Source organism: Mirounga angustirostris, unplaced genomic scaffold (assembly GCF_029215605.1).
Source record: "Mirounga angustirostris isolate CCGP_5_RB_7025 unplaced genomic scaffold, mMirAng1.0.hap1 SCAF_15, whole genome shotgun sequence".
NCBI classification, from domain to species: domain Eukaryota; kingdom Metazoa; phylum Chordata; class Mammalia; order Carnivora; family Phocidae; genus Mirounga; species Mirounga angustirostris.
The window spans coordinates 74,677,377-74,689,561 of record NW_026991723.1 but is presented as its reverse complement, the minus strand read 5'-3'; the positions used below and the strand labels follow the sequence as shown (position 1 = coordinate 74,689,561).

Below are 12,185 nucleotides of genomic sequence, written 5' to 3'. Positions count from 1 at the left end.
GGGCCAGCCCTGAGCTCAGTGGAGGGTCAAGCACAGACAGGGGAGCGGGATTTAGGGGGGCTCCTCAGCCCTCCCAATGTGTCCTGCCTTCACACCTGCGTCTCCAGGTGCTGCTACCTGATGCCACCCTCCTTGACCATGACATGGAGAAACCATGGATATGACTTAAGTTGTGATAAGGAGGTGGGGGGTGGCCAGGCCGTGATGATTATGTCCTGTCTCCCCTCCATCCTCCTTCCACTCTGCACCCTTCCCCCAGACCCAACAGGGAAGAGTGATGGGGAGAGCAGTGGCCAGAGAATATGGGCACTGGATTCTAGTCCCAGTCCCGCCACTGACTTGCTGTGTGACCTTTGGCAAGTTCCTTAACTTCTCTGAGCCTCCAGCTTCACATCCCTAATGAAAGGATTAGAGATGGTCCTAAGGCCCTTCCAAGCAATGATGATGATGATGGAGCTGTCCCTTATTAACCCCCCACTGTACACAGGGCCTCATGCTAAGGGATTTACAAACAGTAATTCTCACCACCCTATGAAATAGGTTTTGTCCATTTTAGTATCATGTCTATTTTACAGGTGAGGAAACTGAGGCTCAGAGAGTTTAAGTAACTTGCTCAAGGGCACACAGCTTATTAGTGGTAGAGCCAGGAGGTGAACCCAGGTGGTTGTGACTCCAGAACTCTGGCTCTTCACCATCATGTTGCTTTGCCTTTGCCCCAGTCCCAGCAGGCCTCCCTCTTCATTCGTTCGTTCATTCATGCATTCATTCATTCATTCATTCACTCACTCACTCATTGAGCGCCTTCCCATACTGGGCCGTGGGCTAAGCAGACAATGACAAAACAGTGGTCTGAGCTGGGCTAGGAGAGCACAGGTGGGGCTGGGAGCCCGTAACTCAGCCCGGCGGGTGGGAGGCCTCCAGCTGAGTTGAGGCTTGCAGGAGAAGCGGGCCAACCCTGGAATTCCACCCAGGTGAGGTGTTGAAGATTTGCGAGGGAAGAGAACAAGGTGGCCCACCCTCCTCCTGCTCCCTTAGGCCTCCACTGACCCCCTGGTGCCTGAGCGGCCGCTGTGGGCCACTCCCACCTGGACAATGGGCCTTGCTCAGTGTGGAGGAAGGACTGTAGGTTCAGGGGCCGCGTTCGGGACAGCCCGGGCTTGGGCTCAGACAGAGCACTGCCAATCTCCTACTTGGCGGACATTCTGGCAAATCCTTCAAGCTCTTGGAGCTTCAGTTCTCCAGTCTGTAAAACGGCGGAATGATGTAGTAGCTAGCCCAGTGGCTTGTTGGATTTGATAAAAAGAATGCATGAAGGCCCTCAGCAGAAGGCCTGGTTCATTATATGCTGATCCTCGCTGTCGGGGTCCCCAGCGGAGGCAGCTTGTCACCTCCACAGTGGCCCCTGAGGGCAGCTCAGTGCTGACGGAGGTCTGCTTGGGGGCTCCAGGCCCAGTGATCCAGACATAATCCTCTCCTGACATCTATTCCTCCTCTTCTAGGTGGTACTGTCACCAGGGACCCACCAGGACCGTCCCCCACTGATCCCCTGAGATGCGCCCTGTGCGGTCGAGTTGGGCCCCCCCCAGCGATGGACGGCCCAGACTCAGCCACCTCGGGTAGGGACAGACACTCTCTTCTCCCAGACAGACGCCCAGCTCTCCTTTACGGGGGCTCGGGGCCCCGGGGGCTGTTCCGCTGTGGTGGCTCTCCCAGGCTGGGATGCCGCGAGCTGGGCAGAGGATTTGTTTCCCAAAGCCAGGCACTCCGAGCGTGGCCAGCCCAGCATCCAGGGGTCACAGGGCAGGGGCCGGGGGGACCCCCCCAGACTGGGCTAGATTTTCCCAAGTGATCAGACTGTCATCTCTGGTGTCCCTCTCTCCCAGGGCCAGACAAGGCTGCCAGCAGGAGAAACGCACGCACGTCCCCCAGCCCCACGCAGCAGAGCAAGCGTATGGGGTCACCAGCCCGGCCGCCCCCTGGACTGTGGTATCTGGCAGCGGCGCCCCTGGCACCAGCCCCGGCTGCCCTCACCTACGTCTCCTCGGTTCCCATCATGCCTCATCCGTCAGCCACTGTGTAAGAACCTTCCTTTCCCTCCTTCCCTGCCTGTCTGGCTCGCTTCAGAATTCCCAGTCAGACCCGTGTCGGGCCGCTGAGAACCCGGGCACCTCGTACTCCTCTGTCTCCCCCCACGTGCATGATGTGCAGAACAGGCTGAACACTCGCGTAGTCACTCAACAAACCCCGAATCCTCCCTGCCTACCAGGGAGAGGCCTGGCTCTGGGGGGCCCAGCCGTGAAGGAGCTCGCAGAGGGCCCTGTGCTCTAGGAGCTCACAGGGAGAATGCATGGGAAGCGTCCCGGTTCCTTGTGGGTCTTCCTGGCAAGCAAGTAATTGCACACTCACTGTATTGTAATAGGCTTTATTTTATTTTATTTTTTTTAAAGATTTATTTATTCATTTGAGAGAGAGAGAATGAGAGAGAGCACATGAGAGGGGGGAGGGTCAGAGGGAGAAGCAGGCTCCCTGCCGAGCAGGGAGCCCGATGCGGGACTCGATCCCGGGACTCCAGGATCATGACCTGAGCCGAAGGCAGTCGCTTAACCAACTGAGCCACCCAGGCGCCCAATAGGCTTTATTTTTTAGAACAGTTTTAGATGTACAGAGAAATGGAGCAAATAGTATAGAGAGTTCCATATACCCCCTACACATGGGTGCACACACACACAGTTTCCCTCATTCTTACCATCTTACATTAATATGGCACATTTGACAGTGAGCCAATATTAATACATTATTATTAACTAAAGCCCACAGTTTATTCGGGTTTCTTCAGTTTTTACCGGAACTTCTTCTGTTCCGGGATCCTGTCTAGGAGGCCACATAGATGCCGCTCTGTTGTCAGGGGTCCTTAGGCCCCTCTTGGCTGTGACGGACTCCCAGACTTTCCTAGTGTCTGAGGGCCTTGAGCTTAGAGGAGAACTGGTCAGGACTATGGCAGGAGGAGCACTTCCTTTTTCCGGGGATTTGGATAGAACACCTGCAAGAGAGAAAAGACTTGAGCCGTTGAGGCAGAAGCGGTTCAGGGTGTGGCCTCCGAGCTGCACTGGAATCCCGTCTGCCCTTCCTGCTGCCGCGGCCTCAGTAAAGCTACTGCCTCTCTGAGCCCCAGTTTCCCCATCTGGTAAATGGGGTAATAGTCTCGAGCAGGGCCGGTGTGGTGTCTTGTTGCCTTCAGCTGACTCTGGGAACCTTCTGCTCCATCAGCTACGAGAGGCCGTACTGCGTGCTCAGGCCCCAGCAGAGGGGCTGGGGACACGTGCCTATGCTCACACTCACTGGGCAGGAGAGGTTTTGCCTGGAATTTGGTGGCCCCGGGATAAAGCTCTGAGTGCCCCCGGTAGGCATGGGTCTCTCTGCTTCTGAGCCTGTTCCATATCCTTCCAGGCTCAGATCTGTGGACTGACCTAACCAGGTTGCTGTCCCCGGGCCTGGCCAGGCCATAGGGAAGGGGGTAGGCCCTGAGTTGTAATGCCCGGCAGACCTGGCTGGTGGGAGCCATATAACCTTGGGCAGGGTGCTCACTTTGTTCCCAGTCTGTGCCTCATTTTTTTTACTCTGCGAAATGGGTTGTGGTCAGGATTAAATAAACTAATGCATGGAAAGCCCACAATACCTAGAAGCTGGTCAGGAACCATAGTACTTGCAATGCTACTAGAGTTTGGGTTGATGATGCCCTCGACTTTCTCCAGCGGCCATCAGCAGGACTGAGCATGCTCAATGGCAGGCCAGGGCGCCCTGGAGAAAGCTTGTGGGCCTGTGCTGCCACCTGCTGGCCATCTGCCTTATAGCCCTGCCCCAAAGGCTTTGTAGCTAGAAGGGTTTTCTGGTTTGATTTGGTTTTGGTGGAGAGGGGGATGTTTGTAGCTTCTGCCTTAGGGGGATTTCTGAATCACTTTGCGGCCAAGCTGGTCATCCAATTATTAGAAGGCAGGGGTGTGTGGCAACGCATAGTTAGACCAGATAGTCCGCGAAGGAGGGAATTGGATTCAAGAAGCCTATTCATTGGGTTCAGATGCTGTGTATTGGCATCTACTGGGTGCTAATTAATTAGCTCTGGGACTGAACGCGGTGCCGCCCCTTGCAGATCTCTGACTCTGAGCTGACAGTTACAGATGCACTTCGAGTGGCCAGGCAGCGTACAGAGCTTTTTCCCTGAATGTTCCAATTGGATCTATCCTGGGAGTTGGCTAAGTGTGGCTCTTTTAGGTGGGGGGACAGTCCTTGAAGGGTAAAGTCCCTTGGCCAGGGTCCTTCGGCCGGCCCCACGGAATGGCTGGGATTTGGGGGCAGGCCTCCTGCATCACTTAGCCTCTCTGAGCTTTGCTTGCTCACCCCTAAAATAGGCGTTAACGGTACCCACCGAAAAAGCTAAGTGCTGACGGAGAAAACACTTATCTCGGAGCCCGGCGCCCAGGACGCAGGATGCGGTGGCGGCTCTGGGCTAGGCACTGCGTTTAACTGTGTGAGGAGCTGCCGGACTGTTTCCCAAAGTGCTTGCACCACTGTACCTTCCCACCAGCAGTGTAGGAGCCTTCTGATTCTCCAGCTCCTCACCAACATCTGTCTTTGGACTTCAGTCATCCCGTGGTGGCCAAGTGCATGGCGCAGCATCCCACGTGGCTTTGATCTGCGGTTCCCTGATGGCCGATGACGTTGAGCCTCTTTTCATGTGCTTGTGGTCCATTTGTGGATCTTCTTTGGAGAGCCGTGTGTTCTGATCCTAGCAAAGCCTCCCCCCGCCCCCCCCGCCCCCCCCCCCCCCCCCGCCCACTGTTCACTAATGTGGCTCAGAAGAAAGGGAGGATCAGGAATAAGTTCAGAGTTAGAGTTTGCCAAGCAAGACGCCAATGACAGGCTCCGGCTGAGTCCTCCTAACGTTATCCCAGCTTCATTTAGGCCAAACCCTTTATCTCCCTCTCTTCTCCACTCACTTTCTTCCAGGACACAGGGGCCGCACCCTCTTCCTGTCCCTTGCTGCTTGGTGACGCTGTAGTCGCTCCTTGGAGAAATCCGTGCTTCAGCTCATGGCTCGTTTGCCATGCTCCCCAGCACTTTAAATGACCCCCCACATTCCTGTAGGGCCAGGCCGGGAAGGACACCTTCCTGCCTGCCGCCCCGGATGAGTGAAACCAGACCCTCCCAATCTTACAGAATCCTAATTACTATCCCGTGTCTCCACTGGGCCACACTTGGCCAATGGACCCTTTATTGCCTCTCCAGTGAAAGGGGTTTGCTATAGAGCCTGGGGTGGTCCTGGTCTCCCTGTGATCTGGCTCTCAGGTTAGAAGCCGCAAGAAGACAGCGGGTCAGCAATGTAACCCCAGGACCAGGGACAGGGGCTGGCACATTGTACAGGACAGAAAAATATTTACTGAGTGCACGGGGAGATTGAACTAACCATTTCTGAACACCTGCTCTGGATCAGGCACTCCTGTTTCTCATCCTTCACCCTTCCACCGCATCCCTCGAAGTAGCTGTTTATTAGTCCCATTTTAGAAGTTGGGACACTAAGCCCCCGAGAGTAGGGGCCAGGGGCCCGGCTGGGGCTTAGAACGGGGTGCATTCCAGACCTGGTGCTCTGCTCAGGGCTCTCTGCAGTCCATGAACGCAGCTCCCTCTCTCCTCAGGTATTACGTGCCTCCAGGACCTACCTCCGCTTCCTCGGCCCACCCGGCCCCCGCCGAGTGGCCCCCCACGGCCCCCACCCGACCAGCCAGGGGGCACCGACACTCCATCCAGCTGGACCTGGAGGACCTGGAGGAGCTCAACAAGGCCCTGACCCAAGCCGTGCAGGCTGCCGAGAGCATCCGCTCTACCACCAAGCACATGAGTCGCTCCCTGTCTGCCGACCTGCGCCAGGCCCGAGGCCTGCGGGGCTCCTGCCTCTTCTGACTTCACTGGAGACTCAGAGCCAGCTGGTGGGGGCAGGTGGGCAGGCAGCCTGCTGCTGTCCCCCGGGCCAGGAGTCGGCTGGAGCCACTCCTGAAGGCCCCAGAGGCCCCTCCTGAGAGGTCTCCTTCTAGCACAGGGCCCACCTGCTCAGCGTCTTCAACGCGCAAGGGCTGTTGGCCTGGTCATCAAGAGAAGGAACTTCCCAGGGGCCCAGCCTCTCAGGAAGTGCTGGGACCGAGGCCACCTTCTGCCCAGATGCAATCTCTGGGGGCCTCCTGGTCCTGCACTGTCCACCTCTGGCTAATAATATGTATTTCCTATATAGATAGACAGATTTTTGTTTTTTAAACAGTTTTCCTGGTCTTAGAGCCAACCTACAAGGCCAAATAAGAAGGGCTAGGGCCAGGGTCTCTGGTACAAACGTGTCTCCTCACCTGGGACCCACCCCTCCGGAGGCGGCATCTCTGGGAAGGACACGGCTGGGCACTTTCCTCCTAATGACTGGTGGTCAGTAGGGCACTTTGGGGCCCCTGAAATGTCAAGATGTCGGGCCCCCAGGATGATGTGCGCCCAGCTTCTCCATGGTTGGAGAGGCCCTTCCCGTGGGCCTGCTGGGAAAGGAGACGCCCCGGGGAGGGCCCAGGAAGCTGTCCACCATTGTCCCTCTCTGTACCTCATCCCGGCGCCCCCAGCTCTGTCCCTGGGATCCCTGTGGAATTTGGCTAGTGGCCAGCTACCTGCCAGGCCCCGCTCTGCAGCCAGAGGGGCCAGCCCACCTCCTGTTCCCCACCTCGTAGCAGCAAGTACCTCAGCTTTTCTGGAATGTGTATGCATCAGTGATATTTGTATATTTGGTGTGTTTAAAAATCTATTTTCGTTATGAGGGAAATGAAGAAGAATGAATATTGATCTTTTTAAAAAAGAAGAAAAGAAAAAAAAAAAGAAAACATTCCCCAAAGCTGCCCACATCTGTGGTGTGTGTCATGGACTTACGGTTTCTTAACTCAAGTTTGTGGGGGTGGAAAATTCAATGAGGAGCCGAACCCTGCCCACGGGGAACTTGCCCGTTTCCAGACTCTGCCTGCCTTCCTGTGGTGGCTTCTGTTTCTCCAACCTTCCCCCAGGCCTGTCTCAGGACCCTAGACCTTGTGACAAGCCCCTCCTTACCGAGGTCAGGGTCCTTAGGAGACACACAGCAGATTTGCGTCTGCCAAAGCACGAGCCTGGACTCTTTCCAGGGCTCGGTTTAGTAGCGAACAGCAACGCCAGCCAGCCTTTACTGAGCACCCACTAGACGCCGATCCTTGAGCTCAGTATGCAGGACGGTGGGCTCCACAGGGCGCACACCAGCCCTCCAGGCCCCCTCCACGTGCCCCCTTCGTGGACGAGAGACGGAGGTTCCAGACGGCTGTCCGCACCGCCTCCCGACGTCTGACTCCCAAGTCTGTTTTCTTTGTTACTGTGCTTTCCTTCGTGATATTTGTATATCTTTTCCCCCCGCCGCCCTCTGGCCTGCCCTGGGCTTTTTCTCCAGCCCCCTCCCCGCGCCTCACGCTCGCTGCTCCCTGCCCACCAGGCCCCGTGGCGATTTCATTTTCCCGCGGGTCCTCCTCTGCGGAGTTGGAAATGGCAGTTGGCTGAGAAGCAGAGATTTCTTGTAGGCTCTGAGCGTCCGGGTCCACCCCGCCCTGGGTGCCAGGATGAGGGCGGGAAGGGGGAGCCAAGGGCGCGGGGGTGGGGGCCCAGCGCCGTGTCCCCAGCCTCAGCGCCCTGGGCGCCGCGTGGCTCCCGCTGTGAGCCAAGGATGCTGCAGTCTGGGCTCCGTGCCGCCCAGCTCTTGGGAGGGTGGTGGCGCGGGAGCCGCGCCAGGGGCCAGGGTTACGGCCCTGTCACTCTGGACGGCGTAGGCCGCTCCCGCACCGAATTGCCTGGACAACGTGGCCCCGACTCTTCTGGCACCTGAGTGGTGCTGCTTCCCTCCCGTGCCCGTAACTCTCGGAGCCGGCCTTCCCTGCTGGACTCCCGGGTTCGGGGGCTCGGTTGTCTTCGTGCCTCTACGCGGGCCTGCCTCCGACATGGCCCCATCTCCGGGGCCCCAAGCATATTTGCAAGGTGGCTGGTGTCTAGGGGCCAACCTCACCGCCGGCCGTCAGATGGGCACCCCGAGGACACTCTGGAGACACACAGTCCCTCCGCCTCTCCCCGGCCTGCCCCTGCCCAGGCTCCCCCCTCTTGCCAGGATGCTCACAGCTGCCTCTGCCAGACTCTCTCTGCCCCTGGGCCGGCCCCCTCCCACCTCGCCTCCCCAGAGAGCCACGGTGATGTCTGAGGTGAGGGCCCTCATGCTTGGCACCACACGCCGAAGTCCTCCCCCCTCCCCCCGCCCCATTCACCGGAACTCCTCCCAGGGCTCTCTGCCTCAGTGTTTCTCAAACACATCCTCTCAGATCTTGGCTTGCAGCTGGAACAGCAGGTGTTATCAGCTCCAAATCTTTCTAGACTGGTTCAGATGCCCCTTCCAGGAAGCCTTCCCAGACTTCCACTGCAGAAGGAACCTCCCCCGTGCTGGGCTCCCACAGCACTGTGTGCCTACCATCGTCCCAGCTGTGCTGGGTATGACAGTGGGGGCTCTTCCCACCAGGGGCAGGGGCGTAGCCAGTGATCAGCCAGGGCTCCGCTCAGGGCAGGCTTCAACATGCATGAATGGGTGAGCGACGGAAGGAGCAAACGACCACCTGACTCCTGTTTCAAATGCAGAAGCTTTATTGATGGACCTGAGACAAAAACCTGATGTCCAAGGGGTGGGCGTAGGGCTGACGATGGGCCCCAAAGTCCCCAAGGTCCTAACCCAGTGCTGTGTCTCCCTCCTTTTCCTCCGGCCTTCCTTCCTTGTGCTCCTTCTCCAGTGGCCCACACAGATCCTAGAGGACGGGAGAGGAGAGCACGGTGATGGGAGGCGCTCTTGTGGGGGGCAGGGGGTGAGCTGCGGACTGTGGCGCCAGCTCAGGGACCTTGGGCCAGGCGTTTTCCCTCTCTGACCTCAACTTCTCCACCTCCAGATGGGGGCTCGAGCCTTTACCAACTGGCGTTTACTGAGGACTTGCCAAGCCCCTAGGTCGATCTGATTCCTCACAGCCATGGTGCGGATGATGTAACTGAGGTTCGGGGCGGCCATGTGGCCTGTCCGCCATCCCCCAGCTACTAGATGGGGGTCCATCGGTGCTGTGTGCCCAGTCCTTGCCCGCGGCTCCCGGGACCGGGGCCGGGAGGGGGTTTAGGCTACTGGTAGTCACGGGACATGACCTCGAGTGGCCAACAGAGACCTTTTTATTTTAATAATAATTAATAAAAATAAAGCATTTCATGTATATCCAAAAAAGTGTAGCCCGCTCATCAGCCCTGTGATTTTAGATATTATTGCATAGGACACGACCCTGAACAGGGGTTGAATGGAAAGCACTGGGGAGGTTATTTTATAGGTAATTCCCAGGTATACAAAAATCGGGGTGGTGGTCCTGGACTTGGGGCAGTTTGGGTGATGCTAAAAAGCACAGTAGCGACTCCCCATCCACAGGTGTCAGACATCTGGGCGGTGGCCAGCAGGTGTCCACGGTAATTACCCTCGTGTGTTTCTCTGTCAAGTTCCCGCTGCCACCCTTTTTCCCCGCTGTTCCTCCTCCCTTCCAGTCCTCCCTGTTTCACAGGGACTTCTCCCTCTGGGGCCTCATCACCTGGGCCTCTAGGGAGCTCAGCTGTCCCTGCAGTGAGGCAGGTGCTTAAAAGTAAGACGTCCTGCCTCACTGTGCAGCTATGGCCGGCAGCTCTCCCTCTCTGGGCCTCTGGGGCTGCCCCGAGCAGGATGGCCCTGACAGTGGCCACTGCCTAGTCCTCCCTGCCTTCACCTTTTTTGCATCGGTGTAACTGATCTCCGACTTCTGCATGCCTATGCACCTGATGGCTTCATGGAAAACTCTCATTTGCTCCTCGGTCACTTCCGGCTTGTCAGCTGCAGGACGGAGCAAGGGGGCTGGGTGAGCAGGCCCGGGGGCCCAGCTGGGACGCCGGGGAGGGCAGGGGCTCTGGGGGTCCAGCCGCAGGGGCAGGTGGTCTGCTGGGTGAGGCCTGGGTGGGCTGGACGTTGGAGGGGTGCTTACCATAGAAGGACAGACCCTTGTTCTGCTCGTCTTTCAGGGAGAAGCCAAGCATGAAGATCTTGGGATCCTTGGTGAGCAGGAGATCGGCAAATACCTCTTTGCCGGACTCTGGAGAAGAAAACCTCTGGGTGAGATCACACAGCACAGTGGTCCCGATCTCAGGCGAGGAGATCGTGTGCCCATGGCCCCACAGCAGTCAGTGAAGCCCAGGAGGTCACCTGGGCCACGTGACCCTCGCTCCTACTGTGTGCCAGGCCCTGCGCTGAGATGTGGAATCGAGGGAGCCTCACGTGGACTGTGGCTGTCAGGGCCTTTGTCCCCATTTTCCAGATGAGGAAAGTGCGGCCCAGACAGGAGCCTCAGGGCTGCCCAGGGCTATTGGTGTAATCCCACCATGCTCCTACCATGTGCCCTCTCCAGGGTGATGGTGGGGACAGCAGGGGACTCGTTGCCTACCTGACACAGACAGCCACCCTCAGATCCCAAAGGAGAAAGAGCAGTTGAGAGAGGCAGGACCGCTGCCAGCCATGGGCTTGATTCTAGTGCTAATTACAGGCTGTGTGACTTCAGGGAAACTACTTGGCATCTCTGTTTCTCTGTTTCCTCAGCCGATCACCGTCATGTCCTCCTAAGGTTGTTTATGAGTCTGAAGTGAGTTAATTCTAGTCCTTCAAACAGTGCCTGGCACAGAGAGCTCAAATCTGTGGGCAGTTATTACTCAGTACTGCAGTGTGCAGGCCCTGGGACCTCGGACTCGTAGGAAGAGGGTCTGTCCTGGGTTCTCTGTGCCGCTTTCGGCTGGCCCACCCACATGTCCCCATGACACACCCCAGTCCTCCTGCCTGAGGGCTGGTCCTCACCGTCTTTGGATACGGTCCCATTCTTCCGCTGGACCTTCAGATAGCTGGAGTTATAGATGCACCGGTTCCCACTAAAGCCAGACAGAAGAGGGGAGAAAAAGAGGAAGATTGTCGAGAAGAAGTGGACAATCATTGGTCACTATCATCGAGGGGTAAGAGTTGGCGGCGACTAGTCTGCCCTCCCCGTTCCGTGGATGAGAAGGCTGAAGCCAGGAGGAAGGAGGGACTTGCTCAAGGTTTCCTAGAAGCTAGGAGCAGAAGCCTGGGGCTGGGGCTGAGCTAGCACGTGAGGGTCTTACATGGTTAGGTACTCTGTGAGCAGCATTGTGTCATCTGTATGGTTGAGAGCAAAGTAAAAGTAGGCCGAATGGATCGTTCTAGATGACTGGTTGAACTCCGGTTCGCGGAAGGCCGAGGCAATATAAAACCACTTGCCAGAGATCTGGGGAGAAGCCAAGAGCTGATGATAGAGGCCGGGAGCCGAATCCTCCTGCTAGCCAGGCAGGTAGACGCTCCCCTCCTTTTTGCACACAGGGAGACTGGGGCCCCAGGCGAGGAAGGGACATGCAGGAGCTCCCTCTGAGGATCAGGCACCTCCCCCAGCCACTGGGTGGCCCCTTCTTGTCCAGGACAGAATGTCCCCTCTGAGGGACCTTGCAATGAGGCTTCTGAGTTTGGAAGTAGGAAAAAATGCCTCCAGAGGCTGGTCAGAATGTCACCCCAGGACCCAGGAGAAAAAAGGGCAGAATCAGGCAGAATCAGGCAAGGGGGCTGACCGCAAGCCAGCGGGAGAAAGGGAAGCCCAGGGAAGGAGGCCGCTGTCCGTGGCGTCAGGGGCCCAGGGACGCACCTGCTCCAGGGTGGCGTTGGTGATGGGTGTTGCTGTGAGGCTGACACACACCGGGCTCTGGGCGTCCAGCAGAGGAAGGAGGCTCAGGGCAGCAAGGGCCCAGGACAGCGCCATGCCTAGATGGAGGGCACGTGGAGTCAGGCCGAACTGGTGGCTGGAGGGTGGAGTGACCTTTATAAGGAGCTGTGGGCGGATCCCTGGAGCCCCCTTGTGACACAATCCGGCCAGCGCTTGCGAAATGCCTAGCACAAAGCCTTCCCTCCTTCCCCCAAAGGGAGCTGGAGCTAAAGCCTCCAAGCCCGGGTCTAATTCAGAACCCTGAGCTGAAGGGTTACTAGGGCCCCAAGGTCTTGCTGTTCAAAGCCA

General features: G+C 57.6%; 2 protein-coding genes across 7 annotated transcripts in view; one reads left to right on the top strand and one right to left on the bottom strand.

The window, feature by feature from the left end:
- Positions 1–6,861, top strand: part of AKNA (AT-hook transcription factor) — a 52,421-nt gene extending 45,560 nt beyond the window's left edge. For 5 of the 6 annotated variants that reach the window (XM_064579538.1, XM_064579539.1, XM_054509373.2 and 2 more), the window contains 3 exons: positions 1,500–1,616; positions 1,884–2,076; positions 5,691–6,861. In XM_064579538.1, the coding sequence (XP_064435608.1) occupies positions 1,500–1,616; positions 1,884–2,076; positions 5,691–5,955 (575 nt within the window). In that variant the 3' untranslated portion in view covers positions 5,956–6,861. Of the gene's footprint in view, positions 1–1,499; positions 1,617–1,883; positions 2,077–5,690 lie in introns of those variants that run through there. The other variant, XR_010407737.1, reaches the window with a different exon arrangement.
- Positions 6,862–8,695: 1,834 nt separating this feature from the next.
- On the bottom strand, positions 8,696–12,108 carry LOC123849417 (alpha-1-acid glycoprotein-like). The gene is made up of 6 exons (XM_045882006.2): positions 11,820–12,108; positions 11,269–11,411; positions 10,970–11,040; positions 10,110–10,217; positions 9,858–9,961; positions 8,696–8,876 (listed from the first exon to the last, which is right to left on the bottom strand). The coding sequence occupies exons 1-6, from the start codon at positions 11,931–11,933 to the stop codon at positions 8,799–8,801; spliced, it is 618 nt and encodes a 205-aa protein (XP_045737962.1). The 5' UTR covers positions 11,934–12,108; the 3' UTR covers positions 8,696–8,798.
- Between the last annotated feature and the right edge of the window lie 77 nt (positions 12,109–12,185).